Here is a 22,332-nt window from a genome sequence, read left to right as displayed (position 1 = left end):
CAGACCGGAAACACATGGCCCAATCTCTTTTTTCCAAGTTATTTTTCCATTGTGTATCTATATAAGCAGGCTGCTGAAAATAATCCCAGTCTTTACTGTATTCTTAAGCCCGTATTTACCTGTTTTTTGTTGTTTATTCGTTCAGTCGCTTCCAACTCTTCATGACTTCATGGACCAGCCCACGCCAGACCTGTGGCTGTCATATTTTTTTAGTGACAGCAGTGTGAAAGAGAGGAAGTTGAAATTATGTGTTTATTTCACTTTGCCTAGAAAATGATCTCATTGGTCTCTTATGGGGATTTTAACTTCTCTCGTAATTGCAGTAAAACGGTTGTGGTATGTGCTCATCCTGATGGGAGAGATCTGGGTTCTAAAACCCTGTTAGGCTATGTCCCCAGTTATATCTAACTACAGCACATTCATTCTTCAACAACAACAATTTTCCCTTTATCCCCACAACGTTGTTTCATCTAGCTCCCAGAATATTTCTAAAACAGCATTGTTAGTTGTACTGATATTAAAGTAATATTTTTCCCCTTATTCCAACGCTGTCTAAGGATAGCTTCAAGGTGTGTGAAACCTGTTAGCCTTTGTCACCCACTGTTTTGGAAGTCAAGTAACTGGCAGTGCCTGGAACAAAGTAGTTTATAAGAATTCCTTCTCACTACCCAGAAACTCAGTCTGATATGGATTCCTGGTGCCCTGTCCAGTTCACTAAACAGTACCCTCCTTTCCTGAGCTAGCCTGGTATGGCAGTGGATTTCCCTAGATTTCTTGCCCTGGGGGACTTCATCTTCCACAGAGAGGTCGCTCAGTTAGGTACAACTCAGGGTTTCATGTCCACCATGATGTCTATAGACCTGTCCCACTTGTTATCTAGACCCACACATGCAGCATGGCACACTTGGACTTCTCCTGGGCTGCAGCGGGTGATCTGAAAGCGGAGGAACTTCCTGTAAGTCAGGGAAATGGCCTCTTCCCTGAGGCCAAGCTGGCAGTTTTCTGAAAGCTAGTTAGAATAAGGGAAGTTGGTTGGGGGATTAGGCTGTTGCATTATTGTTATGGTTTGATGTTATATATTGTTCTGTTCTGATTTTATGGTACTTTTAACTGCCAGGACTGGGAGCCTAATAATCTCACTGTTATGGCAGTTTTCATATTTGATACCTACATATGTATGTAGTTACTTACATGCTGTTTTTTTTAAATTACTGTTTGGTGACCTTCCCAGATCCATTGATATGATTGGCAAGGCATAGACTTGTCTTTGAATCAGGCTACCTTGGCATCGTCTGGTATCAAGGGCAAACACGTAAAAACATTGATTTTAATTAGCAAAAAAAAAGCAGGCTGTTTCAAGTCTCAGCTCATAATCTTTGAATTTATTGAGGTTAGGTAAAGGTAAAGGTTTCCCTTGACATTAAGTCCAGTCGTGTCCGACTCTAGGGGGCGGTGCTCATCTCCGTTTCAAAGCCGAAGAGCCGGCGTTTGTCCGTAGACACTTCTGTGGTCATGTGGCCGGCATGACTAAACGGAACGCCGTTACCTGCCCTCCGAAGCGGTACCTATTAATCTACTCACATTTGCATGTTTTCGAACTGCTAGGTTGGCAGGAGCTGGGACTAGCAACGGGAGCTCACCCCGTCACGCAGATTTGAACCACCGACCTTCCAGTCGGCAAGCTCATCAGCTCAGCGGTTTAACCCACAGCGCCACCGCATCCCATTTATTGAGGTTACTAACCTACATTATGGTGATTTCTGTAGATAATAGTTGATGCACCTTCAACATTTTAATATGGCTAGGCTCATACAGTGATACAAGCCATAATGGCTAGGGTTACACTGGGTTCATTCAGTGCTTAGTCACAAACCACAGTTACAAGCCATACGGTAATGGTTGAGTTCATACGGTATGTTGATTCAGTCCACATAATGTGCTAAATCATACTGTGGTTTGGTTTGGTTTGGTTAGTTTGTTCCATAAATGCAATAACTGTAGTTTATAAACTATGGTTTATAGTTTTGTGTGAGTCCAGGGAATTTAATAAATTGTGGCGCATTCATCAAACTATGGCTTAGACAATGTATAATCCCAGTCGCTAAATTTCAGTCAAATAAGCCAGTTTATTGGCCTGCTGATGCTTCTTGTAGAGCTATCTCTACGTAAACAGATGGAGAGACAAATATAGACAGGCTTTCAAGGCTGCAATCCTTTATAGCTTACCCAATTGAACCTAATAAGGCTTACTTCTAAACAGATGTACACAGGATTGTATTGCTCACTATTTGGTACTGTGGAAGAGTGTTTTCATGGTTGATCTGAGTCTCAGCTGATTTAGAACAAATGTGACACTTTATCAAAGGCATTTATTGCAGTGATTAACTCATGTACTTCTAAATTCCCCACCCAAAAAGGGCCTAATACATGTTGTCCATAGAAGTAAAAAGAAAATAAATAATAGCCAGGATAATATTTTTAGAAAAAATGAGAATCCTGATTATTGGAGAGGAAACATGACTACATGACAGATGTTTTCGCCTAGATGTCAACCAAAATCTTTGTAAAATCCATCACTTTTGTCAAAATAAGAGCAGCATTGTGCCAATGTGATGCAAACTCTGACTGTCATGTACATCTCCACCTGTCACCCCACAGATGCTGCTAGATGTTAAAAAGGTGAATGTTGAAACTGATCCAAACCAAAGAAATTCAGAATTTGATAATTCAGAGCAAGATCTAATGTAGCATTTCCTTGGATCTGGGCATTTATATATGTGAGGAGGAAATAATAAACTTGTGCTTTTGTTCAATCCTTAATTATTCTTTTTCTTCAGAATTTCTCTTGCTAATATATCAGATACTAATTCTTGAAGTGTTTCTTTCTGCTACATGTTAATGAAATGAGAAATAAGTCTCCACACTCAAATAATCTGCATAAAGAATTTATAATTTCCTAAAATAGAGCAGCAATGATCTTGCAGTCCTAATTTCAGCTTGCTTGCTTCTCAAAAGGTCACAGCTATGGTTAGCTACAATCTTCATTATCACTGAAAGTGGAGAGAGACTGGGGGAATGAGAAAAATCATTGCTACTCTCATCAGTGTAGCATGGAGCAACTTATGCATCACAACTGGGCTCTTATTGCCACCATTTTCACCTCCAAATTGTCAGAGGCAGTTTAAAAGAAACCTGGATTTATCTTCACTGCCTCGCCATCAATTTGCAGGAACAAAAGTGCTCTCACTCCATGCAAAAAGGAGAAAAAAAGAAAAGAAATTCTAGGAAACAAGTAGACTTGCACTTTGCAGTTGGCTCCTCCTTTGCCAAAGAAAAAAAAAGCTTATTATTAATTTCATCCCAGTTCCTTTTGTTTGGTCTGCTGAACGGGAACCGCAAAGCCATCAAGCTACCATTTCCCTTAAAGGACCTGAACTTCAGGAGCCAGAAAAGGATGGTGAGGCAAGAGGGAAGATAGACAAAAACAAAAAAGACAATCACTTCCTTCACAGCCATTTCAACTGCCCTGCAACCAAGCCAGAAGTAGGTTTGTTCAGCTGTCCAATGCTGCATCCATTGTATCAGTACAGAGTCTGGAGCTGCATTCAGGCTGGCTCAGAATCCTCATGTGACCATCTGTCAAGCTTGTGTCACTAGCACTGAACTGGCAACTAAACAAGTATGTGCCATAGCAGCACATGAACCTGATCAGACTATGAGGTGGCCAGGCAGATTTAATATCAAAAAATACTCTTTATTAAATCACTATTTAATTCTTAGAATCAAGAAGTAAACTGGTTTCGATCAAGAGCCACTGGGCAGCAACCAGGAGATCAGCAAAGTTGCCGGGAGAGTTGGTAGCAAAACAGCGGAGCAGGATTCTCTGACAGAGGCTGGAAGGCTGCGAGAAGCGAGCGCACATGGCGCTACTGGAACTGGGATCGTATAATCATGAACTAAAACGCCACTCGAACTAGGCTGGCACCGGAATGCTGGGTGAGGCTGGGTGGAACCCTCTGGATAAGTCTTGGTTCCAACAACAGGACTGGACTGAACTTGGTGACTCAGGCTGGACTGGAGGCTCAGAACAAGGCTGAGAACTTGAAACAAGACTAGATTGGGCTGGATACTCTGGACTACAGGCTCAAAGCAAGGCTGAGGATTCGGAGCAAGGCTGAACTCGGCTGAAGATTCCTGGCGAGGCTGGAAGCTGGGCACAAAACAAGACTGGACCACAGGTTCTAGACAAGGTTGCAAACCTGGTTCACAACAAGATAGGTGTGAAACTCCAGAACAATGTCGTGCAACCGAGGCGCAGCTAGACTGGGCTGGAGATCGAAGGGGCAATGAAGCTGTACTGGAGACTTTGGACTAGACTGGGAGCTAGGAGTGTGGCAAGGCTGAACTGAAGACTCAAGGCAAGTCAACGGACTTGAAGCACGACAAGACTGGACTGGAAACTCTGGACATGGCTGGAAACTCGAAGCAAAACTGGAAGCGTGCCTGCAACATGTACAAGGTGAATGCGGAGGACCGAGGCTGGACGTGAGACTGAGGTTGCTGGGTCTGGCGAGAAGAAGATCCTCGGTGGCAGCAGAAGCAGGATCCAAGTCCTCTCTGATGGAAAACACTAGTGCTGATTCCTCTCTGGTAACAGACACTGAACTGGCAACTAAACAAGTATGTGCCATAGCAGCACATGAACCTGATCAGACTATGAGGTGGCCAGGCAGACACTGTGGGTAAGGACTCTTCTGCGGGAGCTGCAAGCTCGAAGGATCAGTTGTCTCCAGCAGCTTGCTCTTCATTCGTCTGCCTTTTATGCCGATCCTTTGCACCCCTATTTCCTTCTGCAGCCAACTGGGCTGCCTTCTCCTTTGTGCGCTTTTCTGCTCATTGTCGGTGCACGCTGATTGGAGGATTCAAATCCTTCTCTGAAGACTGGCCAATCAGTGTCCATGACTCTTCCCACACTGCTGGCTCTTCTCTGGGTTTTGCTTTCCTGGTTTCAGCCCAGTAACTTTCTATTTCCCCCTCTGACTCAGAAAGAGTTTTGTTTTCTGAGTTAGAAGCTAGCTGGAATCTCACACCTTGTGCCCTTAGGTCACTCTAAACTGGAATCTCTTTCCACAGCCATTCAGAAAGTGCATACAAGATAAACCTAACAGAGAATCAAACACTATGTGTTATTTAAAATTCAAAGGGCCAAGGGAAAGGGTCAACCAGTAGAAATGTTTGGTGACCTGCTCAATAAAAAAATGCTACTGATATGCAAACTTGGCAGATACATGCTTGATACTCCACCAGCCTTATCCATTGTTATTTGGATCTCCATCATTGTTCATGTGATCTATGCTATGAGTCAACTAACATATATTGATGTATCAAACAAGGTCCCATAACTGTGTCTGTTCAGAAATATTCCAAATTGTATTTATGTTTAAATTTTCTCCCCCTATCTGTTGGAGGTCCTGGCAAATCCAGCATGCCTCATTAGCATGTGCATTAGCATGTAAATTGAGTTTGTCCCACAATGCAACTCTGAGGAAGCTGTTTGTTGCCACTCCCACTTCCTCTCTCTCTCTCTTCCTCCTTTTTCCACCGACCGAACAGGCAGCATGGATGCTGCTCTCTTCCACAGGGCCATGTGCTCAGGCCTTGATGAAGAATTCTGCCCCTACCTTCCACTCAGCTCTTGGCAGCTGTATGGCCAAGGGTGAATTATGTTTAGGGACAAAAGGAGAACAAAGATTTCATCTTTTCCACTGAACTTGGATGTAACCAGACCAACAATAAAGTCAGTAAGATATTCTTTTTAACTTCTTAACCTACTCTAAATGTATGATTCTTTATGCTTGGGAGTTTCTCTGATGTGCTCATTAAAGCTATTTTTAAGATAAAATTCTTTTTCTGTGTACAGCTTCTCAGCTGTGTTAAGCTCTGCTCCATTTCAGTGGTTCTAGCAGGCCACTAAATGGCTTCACTATCTGCTCCAAATTAGAACTTAGTCACTCTCTCTCAGCCCTAGGAAATAAGTTACTCTTTATGATACCACAGGTTCATGGCTGTTCTTCCTACTGAGCAACAGGTGAGTTCTTTCTGATTGCCTGCTTGGGAAAGAACAGTATATGCTGCAAGTTCCTTGTCTTCTTTCAGACAAGACTGCTTGGTGGCAAGACCACCACATGTAACACCTTGCAGGGACAGAAATATCTGCATAAGCAACTTCAAGCCCATGGATTTCTTAGAATTATTACAGAATTTAAAAATATCCTTCGTAGCAATGCTGCTTTGCTGACCACATTTCAGAACTTGGAAAGCACAGAGAAATGAGTAAAATGTCTGCTTGGGAAGAATGAATCTCCTCTTCTAACCAGTGAATGGCAGTGTTCCAGATGTGCTCCTGAATGTTGGTGTTGGTTGGGTAAGATCTGAAATTTAGGAGCACTATCTCTCTACCTGTCTGATGTATGATGCCATTAACTTGGATAATTCTTAAAAAGAGATATGAGGAGCATGATGTTCTGGCTTGAAAACCCAGAATTTATTGGGCAATAACTCCTATCATCCCTGGCCAGCCTGTCCAGAGCTCAGGAGAGAGTAGAGTTGTAATCACTGCACGGGCAGACTTCATCTCCCAGTCAGGGGCAACCCTGACTTTCCTGGTCCTTTAAATCACTTTACTTACATTGCCCCTTCTTTGACAGCTAGAGATGTAGTAGCTAACATGATGTGCTAAGGTTGCCAAGTGTTGACTTTGAACTACATCCCCCCAATTTCTAAAAACTCCACTTTTCTTCTATTGCATAGGGATTTAAATGCACATATACAAACATTAAGGCAATTTTAATGCAACGGGTATACCATTTCATGGACCAATCTATATTCCCTTATGATTTCTTCACCACGTCAGATTTTTTTCTTTTCTTTTCTCTTTTCCCAGAACATTATTTTGTACCTTCTTGCTCAATAAAAAAGATGTGGCAATGTCAAAGGCCTCCTGAAGTTTTTGTGTTTGTACTTGCTCCTAATAAAGATATAGTTTGTAAGAAATTCTCATGGAGTTGCCGTGTTTTATGAAACACTGTTTTGTAACATAATATATGTTAACAGCAAAAACAAACAAAACAAAACAAAACCCTTCTCTGAAACCATTCACAAGATGGGATATAGCAAAATAAGTGAATACAGCATCTTGCAGCTGGAGAAGAACATTCAGAATTATGAATGGTGAGCAGATAGCCTTAGGCCACTGCCTGTGCTATGAGAATAGGGTGCTGCACACAAGGGTGCCCTTATTCCCAAATGTAAAGTATTGAAGGTTATTTCATAATTAGGCTGACCATAAGCCCCATTTTGGATGGGACAGTCCCGTTTTTTTTAACATTTCCCAACCGTCCCCTCATTTTAATATAAATGTCAATTTTGTCCCATTTTTAAAAAAACATTGGAGCTGTTATTGGGAAAAGCGGGAAAAAATTGAAATTGAGAACTACTGCAAAGTCAACCTCCTTTTCAATTTGGTGGGAAACCTACAGTGGGAACCGCAGGAACAGCTGATTGGCGGTGAGCAAGAGGAAGAGTCGCTGCCGCCAATCAGTGCAGTGGAAGATGGTTGGAAAAGCGGGCCCAGCAGAAAAGAAGCTGATTAGCTCTTGGGTCAAAACGGCGGGAAGAAAATAAAATAAAAGGGCGCGCCAGAGAGGAACAGGTTGTTGGGGACAACCATTCACTAGACTCCTCCGTTCCTGTCCTCCCGTCCCAGCTCGCCGCCACCCTCAGCCCTCCTGCAACCTCTCTGCCCAACGCCACCCCTGCACCAGCCTCTCCGGACCCAATCATTGCCTCACCTCCCCCTCCTGCACCTTCCCAGCTTACTGTCGATAACCTTTTTTATCGTCTTTTTCGTGAATATGGATTATTAGATAAGTTTAACCCTATCCCGTTTTGCCATCCTAATGGTCCATTTTTGTCTCAAGGAAATATGGTCAGCCTAGTCATAATTTATCATTGGACAGATCAACCTATTCCTAGAACTCCGCTCTGCCAAACACGCTGATGGCCTGAAAGAACTCATCAAGGGAAACACCATAATGTTGTACTGCATGTTGTTGTTTATTCGTTTAGTCGCTTCCGACTCTTCGTGACTTCATGGACCAGCCCACACCAGAGCTTCCTGTTGGTCATCAACACCCCCAGCTCCCCCAGGGACGAATCCATCACCTCTAGAATATCATCCATCCACCTTGCCCTTGGTCGGCCCCTCTTCCTTTTGCCTTCCACTCTCCCTAGCATCAGCATCTTCTCCAGGGTGTCCTGTCTTCTCATTATGTGGCCAAAGTATTTCAGTTTTGCCTTTAATATCATTCCCTCAAGTGAGCAGTCTGGCTTTATTTCCTGCAGTATGGACTGGTTTGATCTTCTTGCAGTCCAAGGCACTCTCAGAATTTTCCTCCAACACCACAGTTCAAAAGCATCAATCTTCCTTCTCTCAGCCTTCCTTAAGGTCCAGCTCTCGCAGCCATATGTTACTACGGGGAACACCACTGCTTTAACTATGTGGACCTTTGTTGTCAGTGTGATGTCTCTGCTCTTAACTATTTTATTGAGATTTGTCATTGCTCTTCTCCCAAGGATTAAGCATCTTCTGATTTCCTGACTGCAGTCACCATCTGCAGTAATCTTCACACCTAGAAATACAAAGTCTTTCACTGCTTCTACATTTTCTCCCTCTATTTGCCAGTTATCAATCAAGCTGGTTGCCATAATCTTGGCTTTTTTGAGGTGTAGCTGCAAGCCAGCTTTTGCACTTTCTTCTTTCACCTTCATCATAAGGCTCCTCAGTTCCTCTTTGCTTTCAGCCATCAAAGTGGTATCATCTGCATATCTGAGATTATTAATGTTTCTTCCAGCGATTTTGACCCCAGCCTTGGATTCCTCAAGCCCAGCATGTCGCATGATGTGTTCTGTGTACGAGTTGAATAGGTAGGGTGAGAGTATACAGCCCTGCCGTACTCCTTTCCCAATCTTAAACCAGTCCGTTGTTCTGTGGTCTGTTCTTACTGTTGCTACTTGGTTGTTATACAGATTCTTCAGGAGGCATACAAGATGACTTGGTATCCCCATACCACTAAGAACTTGCCACAATTTGTTGTGGTCCACACAGTCAAAGGCTTTAGAATAGTCAATAAAACAGAAATAGATGTTTTTCTGAAACTCCCTGGCTTTTTCCATTATCCAGTGGATATTGGCAATTTGGTCCCTAGTTCCTCTGCCTTTTCTAAACCCAGCTTGTGCATCTGGCAATTCTCGCTCCATGAATTGCTGAAGTCTACCTTGCAGGATCTTGAGCATTACCTTACTGGCATGTAAAATGAGTGCCACTGTTCGATAGTTTGAACATTCTTTAGTGTTTCCCTTTTGTGGTATGGGGATATAAGTTGATTTTTTCCAATCTGATGGCCATTCTTGTGTTTTCCAAATTTGCTGGCATATAGCATGCGTTACCTTGACAGCATCATCTTGCAAGATTTTGAACAGTTCAGCTGGGATGCCGTTGTCTCCTGCTGCCTTGTTATTAGCAATGCTTCTTAAGGCCCATTCAACCTCACTCTTCAGGATATCTGGCTCTAGCTGACTGACCACACCGTCAAAGCTATCCCTGATATTGTTATCCTTCCTATAGAAGACTTGCCACCTTTTCTTGATCTCTTCTTCTTCTGTTAGGTCCTTGCCATCTTTGTTTTTGATCGTACCCATTTTGGTACCCTGGAATTTACCTCCGATGTTTCTAATTTTCTGGAAGAGGTCTCTTGTCCTTCCTATTCTATTGTCTTCTTCCACTTCCACGCATTGCTTGTTTAAAAATAATTCCTTATCTCTTCTGGCTAACCTCTGGAAGTTTGCATTTAATTGGGCATATCTCCCCCTATCACTGTTGCCTTTTGCTTTCCTTCTTTCTTGGGCTCCTTCTAGTGTCTCAGCAGACAGCCATTTTGCCTTCTTGGTTTTCTCTTTCTTTGGGATGTATTTTGTTGCCGCCTCTTGAACAATGTTGCGAACTTCTGTCCAGAGTTCTTCCGGGACCCTATCTACTAAGTCCAGTCCCTTAAATCGATTCTTCACCTCCACTGCATATTCCTTAGGAATATTAGTGAGCTCATATCTAGCTGATCTGTGGGTCTTCCCTAATCTCTTTAGTCTGATCCTAAATTGTGCAATAAGAAGTTCGTGATCTGAACTACAGTCAGCTCCAGGTCTTGTTTTTACCGACTGTATAGATGTCCGCCACCTTTGGCTGCAAAGGATGTAGTCAATCTGATTTCGGTGTTGTCCATCTGGTGAAGTCTATGTATAAAGCCGTCTCTTAGGTTGTTGGAAGAGAGTGTTCGTTATGCAGAGTGAGTTGTCTTGGCAAAATTCTATCAGCCTATGTCCTGCTTTGTTTTGTTCTCCCAGGCCATGCTTACCTGTAATTCCAGGTGTCATTTGACTGCCCACCTTAGCATTCCAGTCTCCCGTGATGAAAATAACATCTCTTTTAGGCGTGTTGTCCAGTAGGTGCTGCAGATCCTCATAGAACTGCTCTACTTCAGCTTCTTCAGCATCTATGGTTGGGGCGTATATTTGGATCACTGTGATGTTAGATGGCTTGCCCTGAATTCGAACTGAGATCATTCTGTCATTTTTTGGATTGTATCCAAGCACTGCTTTAGCTACTTTACTATTAATTATGAAGGCTACTCCATTTCTTCTGTGGTTCTCTTGTCCACAGTAGTAGATCTGGTGGTCATTTGATGTGAAGTGGCCCATTCCAGTCCATTTCAGTTCACTGACGCCCAAAATGTCTATCTTGAATCTTGACATCTCACCAATAACCACATCCAATTTGCCCTGGCTCATAGATCTTACATTGCAGGTTCCAATGGTGTGTTGATCCTTAGAACATCGGATTCGCCATTCACCACCAGCACCGTCGGCCGCTAGCCGTCCTTTCGGCTTTGAGCTAGCTGCGTCATCACGTCTGGGTCTAGTTGAACTCATCCTCTGTTCCTCCCCAGTAGCATTTTGACCATCTTCCAACCTGGGGGTCTCATCTTCCGATGGTATACCGACATATCTCTGGTTGTTCTGATCCATTTAGTTTTCATGGCAAGAATACTGGGGTGGGTTGCCATTACCTTCCCCAGGGATCGCATTTAGTCTGACCTCTCTGTCATGACCTTCCCGTCTTGGGTGGCCCTTCATGGTTTAGCTCATGGCATCATTGAGGTGCTCAAGCTCCAGTACCACGACAAGGTACGATGCTTTGCTGAAGGTTGTACTGCATAAGTCAGCCTTTCTCAACCTTTGGACCCTGGAGGAACCCTTGAAATATTTTTCAGGCCTCGGGGTGCCCCTGCACATTCAAGCTCAAATATAGGCTAGAAGTTACAAAATTATTGTATCCGGTTCATGTGTAAGCCTGTATATATGCACTAACAGTATTCTTAAACTAAAAAAAAAGAATGAAACTTACCTCTTTAGTGTGAAGTTGCCCAAATTTGAAGTAATTTTTTAAATAAATTGTGATCTCCCAGGGAATCCCTAGTGACCTCTCGCGGAACCCTGGTTGTGAAACCCTGGCACAGAGAGCAACATTTAAAAAATCATGCAATTAGACAGTCTTGAGCAGTGAAAATATAAAACCAGGCTTCCCATTCTGATTTTTTTTTTTAAAAAAAAACAACACCTTCCTCTTCTGGCCAATATTCCTGCTGATTTGAAAAAGAAAGAAAGAATTGTTAGATTTCAGAAAGCAAGTCTTTAAATGTATTTCTCAGGAGCTCGTTCCAAAAGCTGCAGTGGGTGTGCAGTCCAAAAGCTCAGGATGTGCAGTGAGAGGAGAAGGGACCTAAATTAGGCCCCAGAGAACCGGGTCTCTCTCTCGATACTCAGCAGATGAAAATCTCACCTGGGGATTCTTTTATTTCCTTCTTTCTCAGAACTGGTCAGGAATGAAATGTCAATTCAAGCTGCTGCGCATGGCTGTTGCCTTGATCTGTAGTAAGTATCCTCATTAAATTACACTCATTAGTGCACCTACTAAGCCTAAAGATACTCTTGATCCCCTTTATTTTTCAGATTAATAGCCCAGAGATAGTAGTGGCAAATTAGAAAGACAAATGTTGGTACTGTCCCATTCATTACTGCTTGCTTCATTTTGTAAACCTGCAGAGGATGTTTGTGTGTGAATCACATATATTTATGGGACCAGACTGGATTACACAACAATTATTCAGTTATAGCTAATAAACAATGAATAGATCAATCTTTCTTTGATTGTTGTCTTGTGCAATCCAAGCTTCTGGCTTGTTTTATTTGTTCCTTTGGGTACAAGCTGTAGAAAGAAGCTAAGAATAAATGATGGCTTGTTGGAAATCCAAGAATAAGTTGGAATCCCTGATTAGCTAAGCTAATGGAGGCCACTTGTGAAGGCTTCAGAAAGCTGAAGTCTTCTTCCCTGAGGTCCATATGGCCCCGACCCTGCTGGTCTTCAGGAAGGAACTTAAGACCTGGCTCTTCCAGCAGGCTCTGAGTTAGATTTATTTGTGCCCATTAGTGATAATACAGTATATTTTGCCATGTTACCCAAATGCAATCATACTTTTGTGCTCCTTGAAGCCAAAATGAAGGATACAGGCCTGTTCCCTGTTCTCTCTCGCTGTGAGACTTATTTACATTTTCCCAATGGCTCAGTACAGATGTTAGTCTAAACAGTAGTTGGCTTAACTTGAAACCTCCATGATGTTCTGGAGAGCCTGCCTAGCCCTTCCTAATCTGCCTATGTTGTAGGAATCACCACAATGTTCTAATATCATTTGGCAACAGATATTGTAGCTGAACCATAATATGAATTCCCATCCATTATGATAGGACTAGTTGCTAAAAGACAGAGAGGCAGCTGACTTTTTCAAAGGAGGAAACAGGGTGGGGGGAATGCAAAGAAGGTTTAAAGAGAAGGCATTGTTTTTTGCCTGTCTCTTAATAATGAGAAAAAGACTTGTTCCAAAAGGGATATTTTATTTAAAAAGGTAAGGTTATCAGGGCTTCTTTTCAAGTCATTGGTCTTTGTTTCTTTTCTTGCTGTACATTTTAAATATATATTTTAGAATTGTGTATAAAATGAATTATTTAATAGAAGACACACCATTTTGCATATATATCTGGACAAACAGTCTGTTTAAAAGTGACCCAGAGTGGTAGAGGATCTCTCACTCTATATGCCAAAAAGTCTTGCAAAATCAGCTGTTCTGTTTGTTGAAAACTCTGCTAAAAGTGGTAAGGAAAAATGCTGCATCACAGCGTGATGGCATGGAATTATATGGGACAGCACATGGACAACGCAGTGCAATTTCCGATGGATAATGGGCATGTGTGACTCCTCCTTCTCTCCTCCTTCTCTCTTTCAGTGAGCTTTGAATTCGGAAGAGCTGTATGGCTGAGATTTTACCCATCTGCTTATCCTCCATGTCCTCATCCCAGTTTTGTTGCCCACCTTGGTGGGGTGGGTGTTGGAATCACCCTTGGTGTGGTTATTCTAAGGAACTATGAGCAGAGACTTCAGGATCAATCGGTATGGTGGATCTTTGTTTCCATGTACATGGTGTTTGTTCTCTTTGCCATCTTCTGGAACATTTTTGCCTACAGCCTGTTGGATCTAAAACTACCTCCGCTTCCTTAAGAGCTTGGGCTGAACAACTGTCAAAGACAAACAAATGACTTCCCATCTTCCAGCTTCATGGGCAGAAAATGAAACCAGAGGATTTATTTTTTTATGAATGTGACAGGAGGGGAATATATCCATGTTCTGGAATGACATGCATTAAGGGAGAACTATACTGTGCAGATGGGATATGAGTGTATTAAGGATGAGTCAATAGACCCTTGCTTGGAAGTTGTTTGGGCATAGAGATTTACAGGTACCATGATCTATATGAGCCACACCTTGTGCCCTTTGCTCATACAAGCAGTTTGGTGCTTCAGTCATAAGAAAGGTTCAGCCCCCTCAATGTTTAGCCCAACACATATGGGTGACATGTTAATGCACGCAGTGAAGGCTCATTTGGATGGTTTTATCTTTTCCAGCATCCACAGTTAGAAACTCTAGAAGAGTTTTCCTTACCTGATGACCTCCAGATGTGTTGTGCTATAAACCCATCATGTTGGTTCAAGATGATGGGAGCTGTAGTCTATTACATTTGATGACCAGTCTATCTTCAGTCCATCTGGAAAATATATTCCTTTCTTTAATGAATGGGTTGTGCCAGGGGGCAAAAAGAAAGGCTTAGAGGCCACAAATGACTTGCCAGCCCAGTATCCCTTTTGTAGCGCTATAGCTCCCCAAAGTGTCTAAGCCCAAATATTTTAGCCTTTCCCCCATTTGTTGAGTTTTCTGGGGAATTAAGAGGGAAAAATAGATGGAGGATTCAGTTGTTAGAGGTTCACACATGGTCACTTGCAGAGGCTGGTTTTCAGCTAAAGGATCAACCAAATCACACTGAAATATTTAAGGGTGCTTTAGTCTGGTTGTGAAATTCAGCTGCATATTTAATTGTTTTTTATGGTTTGTGGCTGGGGTTTTTAGTCATCACAGACTACTTGAAACTGTTGTCTTCTTATAATAATTATGTTATTTCCTTATGGGCTTTGGTCCTTCTGTGCATTCTAAAGCAGAATCTGCTGCTTGGAGAAGGATTGTCAGATGTTCTTCTTTTTAAAAAGTTTTTCCAGAATTTCACAACCCTTTAAACAACCTAATAGACGTTCTTGAAATTTAGCTTCATGTACAAGCTCTGCAGTCTTCTGTATTTGCAAGATCTTCATCTACGGAAGAAGTAGATGTGCTCCCTTAACAAAATATTCTACCGATTTTGGCTTGGGAAATACAGATTTGTTCTTTTGCCTATTGTGAATGCAGCCAGCAAAATTGTAATGATGTTTTGTTAATTTTTCACATATATTTTATTGCAGCCATTCTTAACCTGAAATTCTCTAGATATGTTGGGGAATCAGCATGGCCAAAGGAATTCTAGGAACTGAAATCTAGTTCTGGTATTTGTAACCTGAACACAATTGGAAACACTGGCACTGTAGAGGAGTTTTTAAAAAGTCAATATGGAGGGCCCAACTGCGTGATTGAAGCCCTGCCTACTTTTTACATGCATGTGATATGTGCAGTGCACATTAAAAAGAGGCAAAGTTTCTTTTGAGTTGGCACACTACCATACTGACTTTTTACACTTCCCCTGTTGACATCTCTGGAAAGCAAAAAGTTGAAAGTAGCTGATTTATTCAGGGCTACCAAATTTGGGCTGAAAAAGCTAGATAACCACTAGGTGGCAGCAAAGAGATCCATAAAACTCTTAACTCTTGCTATTGTTTAGGAGTTGTCTGCTCACTTGGGAATCCAAGTTACCATCTCAACATAGTGGAGGACATCAGACTAAAGAGAATTGCTTTAATGGATCAGGGATGTGTTTAACAGTAGTACCTCAACTGGTGTGCAGGCCTCAGTGAATTAATTATGCAATCTCATGGGATACACCCTTTCAGACAAGGAAGGGAGGTTTCATGTGGAAAAAAATATCTCTGTGGATTTTAAATATTTATATCTATATAGATGTCAGGAAGAAAATAATAGTAGAACTGGAAGGATGTTTATTTATTTATTTAGTCTAGAGAAAAGTCAGCTGGGTTCATGAAACACTAGACTAGATTGAATAGGATCAGGTACTTCGTAGTTCAGTATGTACTGGAATCGCTAGCATGTTGTGTGACTCTGAGGATCATGATCAGCCATATTCACGTCTTCAGACACAGCTCGCTATGAAAGCACAGGAATAATCTTTCGTTAACCTGGGTTTCAGGTTTAGCACAGGGATGCTCACCTTAGAGGGGCAATTCCTGTTTTATAAAACCCAGTCAGCCTTGCGCAGGCAAAGCAGGAGCATTATCAGAACTTGCCTGGACTTTGCTACCGATTTAGACTGCGGAAGCCTCAGTGGACAGCCATGGTGTCACGAAGTTTGAGAATTCCAGTGATAATATAAGTTAAAATTTAATTATTAAAACATTTAATTTCTTGTCCAGTCCTAACTCCAATACTTTTTGGGGGGTGTCACACAAATTTATGGATCATTTTAGGAGATCTCATTACCAAAAATTTTGAGAATCCCTGGTTTAGCATATTGTATGAACCCAGCCATTTAGTGACATGAGCCCTCAGTTCTAGACTTCAGAGATGGCCCAGGTTTGCCATCTCAGTGAAAACTTGGCATGCAGTGAGACCATACCTAACAGCTAAAGTTCTTTCTCCTTTAACAATAAATTACAGAATCACAGCCATCTGATAAGTCATGTATCACGATGCACATTTAATTACTTGCCCCTTCTCGATCCTCCCCCTTCCCCCTCAGGTTATATCTTTGGATTGTATCAAGGCAACCTGGAAATGCCAGGTCCTGCCCTGCATGGCAGCTGAACCTGAAATTATGAGTGCATATTTCAGTAAGATCTGGAAGCCATTTCACACAATACATACATTAAACCATGATATGTTGTGTGCCAAATAATTCAGGATCTCCAGCCAGTATATTTGTAGAGCACATGGTTGTTACAGTCACACTCTGCCACTGTGATATAAAGAGAAAGGTATCCTGGGTGGATATTTAAACCTGTAATGTGCAAAGAGATAAGACCACACCTCAGAGCTGGCAGCATATTAATCTTAAAAATGAGTTTACATGGCAAATCCTAATTTGATGTTACTCTTTGTATATTTTTGGAAACTGAATTTAGTAGACTCTAAGGCACTTGATAATGTCCATGCAAAGTATATAGAACAACAATAATGGTAGGGCTGCAGAATATTGGTCATTATTCCAGTAAGCAGATTCCCCATTTTGCAAGTGTTTGCCTTCTTGCACACTAAGCATGCTAGGAAGACCTAGCACATCAACATAAGTATGGGTAATCCTGGATGTGGAAAGAATGCTTCTGAACTGCCAGTATTTCACTGAGGGACAAAATACATTTCTCTCATTCTAAAATTATTCTGTCACCTCTTCCTATTGGTTTCTTCACCAGCTATGATCTGCCTCATAACGTATCTTGGAATCAGCTCCAAAATTACCATTCTCCCTTGTCATTCAGGAAAAAAGGGACATGTTTTCTGAAATGTTCTGCTGCTGGCTTCTATTGTTGGCCTGTACATGCTGCTTGGACTATTCACGCATGCCTCAAATGTTGCAAATTTTAGTCTTCGGCACCATTGTGGCAGAGAAATGCTTGAAAATTCAGTAGCCCCTTCCCCAAACACGAAGGCATTTGAGAAAGGGATCAGAGTATTAAAAATGTTTGCAAAAATAATTAAAAGGGAAAAGGTCATTAAATGAAACAAAAGCTTGACAGGATGATTTTTAACATTACAGTAAACCAAAACAGTCTTAACATTAAAGAGCTTTTGCATATGCATGATCAGAATTGTTGGCTTTGGGAGCATGTTGACATTTTATGTGTAGAGTTTGAACATCTCTTGCAAGCCAGAGAAGACTGTTTTTTAAAAAAATGCCACAGAAACCAAAATATTTTGGAATAAATAATGTCAACAGTGACACTACTCTTTGCATTTGGAAAGCATGTAAGATTTATTAACTATGTAGAATGGCCTTTTAATGAGAGATGACAGCACAGTCAATTCCATATCGACTGCACATTCTTGCTCAAACCAAGCCCTACATCAGGAACACTAGAAATAAAATTCATGAGTCAGAAGGAAAATGAAGTCATACAGAAACCTTAAAGGATTGCTTGCTAATGTCATTCTGGTGGGTCATTTAACAAAGAATTGAAAACTGACTTGTCATAATACTCTGTTCAGACATTCAGCTGAATGGATAGAGAACTTGAAACTTGAAAGATAATAGGAAACATCATCTGGCTTCTCCTGTTCTCTCCCTGACCTCCATGTGTTCATTTGTAGGTCTGAAATCCATACTTACATTTGCTTAGCTTCTCTCCACTTACAGCAGTTTACAGCCTATTTATGGCACACTGCCCAGCTGTGTGGTAGCATGTGGCTGATCTTGGCAGATCTCAAAAAGTATGTAAGCTCAGAACTGGTTAATACTTGAACAGGACACTGGCAGAAGATATCAAGGTTGTAGGTCACTCTGTGAAGTTAAAAACAACAACAACCCAGCTCTGGAAGAGGGCAATAGCAAACCACTTCTGTGTGACTGCCAAGAAACAATATGGAAGGGTCCATGAGGTCACCAGGGACTGAGCTCAACTCAAAGCTGAGTTTCTTTCCTTACTTTGATCTACAAAACTGAAGCAAATGTGATGTACATGCTCTTGCTGCATGAAAACAGCATCAATGGGGACCATTTCAAGAAGAAAAATGTATGGGTGGGGCATACAGATCCCCCCCAATTCAAATTCCCTCAGCGTCTTTTCTCATAAACTTTTCCCACCTATCCCAAATTTATCTTCAACTAAGTTGGAATTCTAGAATTGATTCTGCAGGGTGAAAACTCATAGGAGTGTTGAATGGAGCAAGTTTCAGTGTTGCTGACCCCATCACGCACTCATTTCTGCATCCCACTCCACCCCCACTAATGGGACAGGATCAATGTACAACTTCAGTGTGTTAGAACCAAACTTATCTGCATTGTTTATGGATAATTTGGAATCATTATGTCTATACAATTTACCAGAACAATTTTACGCTCAAGGGACAACCTATCCCACCACATTGTTCAGTCATGCAGTGCTTATTGTGTCAGAGTACAGAGTTCACATTTTGTATTAAGCTATAAACCATAGTTTACAAAGGGCAGTGGCCAAGTCTGTACATCAAGTAAAGCCAAAAGCTAATGAACTACATTGTAGCTTAGTTCAGTGTGAGAATTCAGCTGTTGTAATGTTCATGGCCTACAATATTGAATGTAGTTCTAAAAGTAGAAAGGGAATAGGTGGCAACGGCAGGGTGGGGGGAAGAGGGAAAGAGAGAATACTACATACATAGATACAGGGAGATCTGCGAGGTTATTATTCTTACAGTGCAGCATAAAGCATCATCCTGACAAATCTGACCTCCTTGTCTTTGTAAGAAATCAGCCCTTAATATGACAGCAAATAGAACTTCCAATAGAATCCAGCTCTAGATTGATAGAAACATTGATTAGAGAAGAAATCTGTTTTCTGACCATTTATATATCCCTTACTACAGCAATAGGCATGCCATCACAGACCAAGGACAACAATTTTTTCTCCAATATCAGAGGGTACTTAGTGTAAAGGTTCTCAATATAGTATAGAAATCTGGTTTTCAAGATTTCCTTCCACACATCTGTCAATTGTGAGACAATTAATATTCCACTATTCCAAAAGAGCTAATCCAGTATCACAAGCTGGAAGGACTTCGGGGCTAAACTTCCAATAATACCAAATCATTCCGGAGCATTGTTGTTTCAATGAGTGGAATATTTCTCTCTCAGGTCCAAATATCCTGGTTACCTTACAGAATTGTTCTGGCACAGAGACAGGTAGTTTTTGTATCCTGTACTCACTCTTAGCATTTTCTGCTCTGGTCAGAATCTCTGATAGCTTTCCTGACATATAATTTAAACCATTATATTGCTATCAAAGAGAGAGGTTAAAAATACTAGCAGGGATGTAGTTTCATCTTCAGTTAAGTTTTGCATGATCAGCCGAGAAGCAGAAAGTGCAAAATCAGTTAAGCTCTTTTCTTTCATAATGAAGAATCATAGCGCAGTTTTAAAAGCAATTGAACAGGAAAAGTAATGAAAAAGGAACATTGCTTAGCTTGAGTGGAGACATCACCTGGCCATTGTAATGCATAGATATGTAGCTATCTTTCTAAGAGGTACACTCACAATTTTTCAAATTGATGTTTCATGGCCACAGCTTGTTCTAAATTGATGCCACCTCTCCAAAGTTTGTATCATGGGGCTTTTTAAAAAATTGTCCTAGGCAAGAAGACATTTGTATGTGAAGTTTGTTGTAGAACTTGCGTATCGTTTTGTCAAAAAATTGTCCCAGGAAGGGAGACATTTCTACATGGCGTTTAAGAACTTCCATGCTGAGGGATTGTAGGACACACACAACATAGTTAGAAGCATTCAGGGTGGTTCCAACAACTAATGTAACTTCTGGATGTATTTTGAACTGAACACAAGGAAAGGGAAAAATATTGCCAGATTTGATCAGCTTTTGTTAGCTGATTTACAATTAGGTGTGCAATTTGCCTGTTTAGTGAGAGAGCAGCCTGCTTAATCCTCATCTATATACTGCATGTCTTCCCCCTCCAATTTTTTGGTTTTTAACTGCTGGAAGAAAATGGAAAGTGGTGTTCAGTTTTGTTTTGTCTTGTTTTGTGTTTACCAAAGGCAGGCAGGAAAAGATTACACAGCTGCCTGCTTCTTCTTTATAAATTACCAAACCATTTGGTGCCCTCTTGCAGTGCAGATGTGATAACCAGTGAATCCTAGATGTGAGTTTAGTATTAAAGACTAAGACTAGACTTGGTCCTGGTCAGAAACCAAAGGCTTTGTGCTACATGAACAAATGCTGTGTCCTCAACCAATAGCAAAACATTCCAGTCAGAAATGTTCACGCTCTTTTCAATGCCCCAGGTGGCCAAAGGCAAGAAATTTCAGTTGTCCTCTCATTGAAGAACAACCAGGATCCCAAAATATGTCTTGGTTCTGACCTGATTAGTTGCAGGAGAAACAGGTTACTCTTCAGATGTTGTTGGATTCTCAGCCTCACTGGCCACAGAACAAAAGCACAGCCAACAGGAGCTGGAGCGCTGAGTATCTGGTTTCCTACCACTACTTTAGTCTTTGCATTCAGACATCTGGGGGATCTGTTTGTTTAAAAAGGAAAACCGCACAGGTACAAGAGAAATGTTCACAATAATCCTTCTCCTTTATGTCTGAATTAATGAACTGTTCCATTAAGGTGTTATTGTTCAGGGCTTTCTCTTATAATAGCTATCACTTTCCAACCTATTTAAAATGTAATATTTAAATTGAAATAATGGCAAAGCAGCTTATCTCAGGAAATGGTCCCAGAAGGCTCTTCAGACTGGGTCTCTGCTATTTTAATGCCAGGTTTCTGGACAAGAAGGGGCAAAGGATGGGAAAGGACATTTGGGCAGGTTTTTTTAATCTGGAAAGGGGGATTTGCTAGCAGCAGTATCCCCCAAATACAGAGCCAGATCAGAGGTGCAAATTTAGTCTTTCAACATGAGTCTCTCAATGTGCGAGGGAAAAAAAGTGAGACTTTAAACGTGCATGGAAAAAATAGTTACCATCCAATATTACACATTAAAAGGAACGCCATAAAGGTCCTGCAAGTGCAGTTAAGGAAAACTAATTTGCCAAATTAAATTTAACCAGAGTGGTCATTTATGGCCTTCTGGTAAAATTATACACACTACTGAATGCATTATAGAGCAACAATGAATCTTTCCCCATTAACCAACTTGCAAAGGTGAGCAAAATAGAGTAAAGTCAGGAACAAGCCTATGCCAGTTAACAGAACTCAGGGATTTCTGAATTTTGAGCTTATTAGATGCTCGGGTTTCACAGGGGATTGCTTTCTAACATCTTCTTCACCAGATTTCCTCTGCTCGCTGCCCTCCAGATGTTCTGAACTACAGTTCTCCTAGCCACAGTAGTTATTGGCCATGCTGGCTAAGAATTTACAGGTGTTGCACAACGTGAGGGGGGCAGAGCATTCTAGGTGCCATTTCCTGATTTTGTATAGATGTCTAACATAATCCTGGAGCTGTATTAATACCCTATGATGTTTTTAATTCAAAAGATATTGAAGATGATGAGAGAGGAAAGTTGAAGTGATTTCCTCATGCCCATCCACACCCTTTGGAATGCCCCCACATAAAGCATTTATCATGCAATCACCATAACCACGTTTACCCAGCATTCCATAGTATTCTCCTGCAGCTGTGTTCTTCCACCAGCAATACCAATTTCCCTTGCAGTACAAAATCTTTCAAGGAAGAATTGGTAGTGGTGGCTGTCTTGTCTGGTTGCACCCAAACTCTCTGTACCCTGTTTCCAGTTGCTTGTTCTTTTCTTCTCCAACTCTTGTGAACTTTCCCTGGCTATATAACAGTTTCACTCTAATGTGGTCTTTACATCTGCACAGTTCTTGAGATCTCACATTTGCCAGAGCCGATAAGAATTTATTACCAGGCTAGATGCAATGTTTCCTGGGACGGTTCACATCTGCATTTTAAAA

The 22,332-nt window shown here is 41.4% G+C and overlaps 1 protein-coding gene across 1 annotated transcript in view; it reads left to right on the top strand.

Annotated features, from left to right (window-relative positions):
• Nucleotides 1-14,687, top strand: part of RHBDL3 (rhomboid like 3) — a 117,917-nt gene extending 103,230 nt beyond the window's left edge. The window contains exons 7-8 of the mRNA XM_063293564.1: nucleotides 11,985-12,045; nucleotides 13,452-14,687. Coding sequence (XP_063149634.1) covers nucleotides 11,985-12,045; nucleotides 13,452-13,723 — 333 coding nt within the window. The 3' untranslated portion in view covers nucleotides 13,724-14,687. The remainder of the gene's footprint in view (nucleotides 1-11,984; nucleotides 12,046-13,451) is intronic.
• The last annotated feature ends 7,645 nt before the right edge of the window (nucleotides 14,688-22,332 follow it).

The sequence above is a fragment of the Candoia aspera genome, chromosome 2 (genome assembly GCF_035149785.1).
Source record: "Candoia aspera isolate rCanAsp1 chromosome 2, rCanAsp1.hap2, whole genome shotgun sequence".
In the NCBI taxonomy this organism is placed as follows: Eukaryota; Metazoa; Chordata; class Lepidosauria; order Squamata; family Boidae; genus Candoia; species Candoia aspera.
Note: the sequence above shows the minus strand (reverse complement) of the source record. Positions and strands in the feature narration are given on the sequence as shown.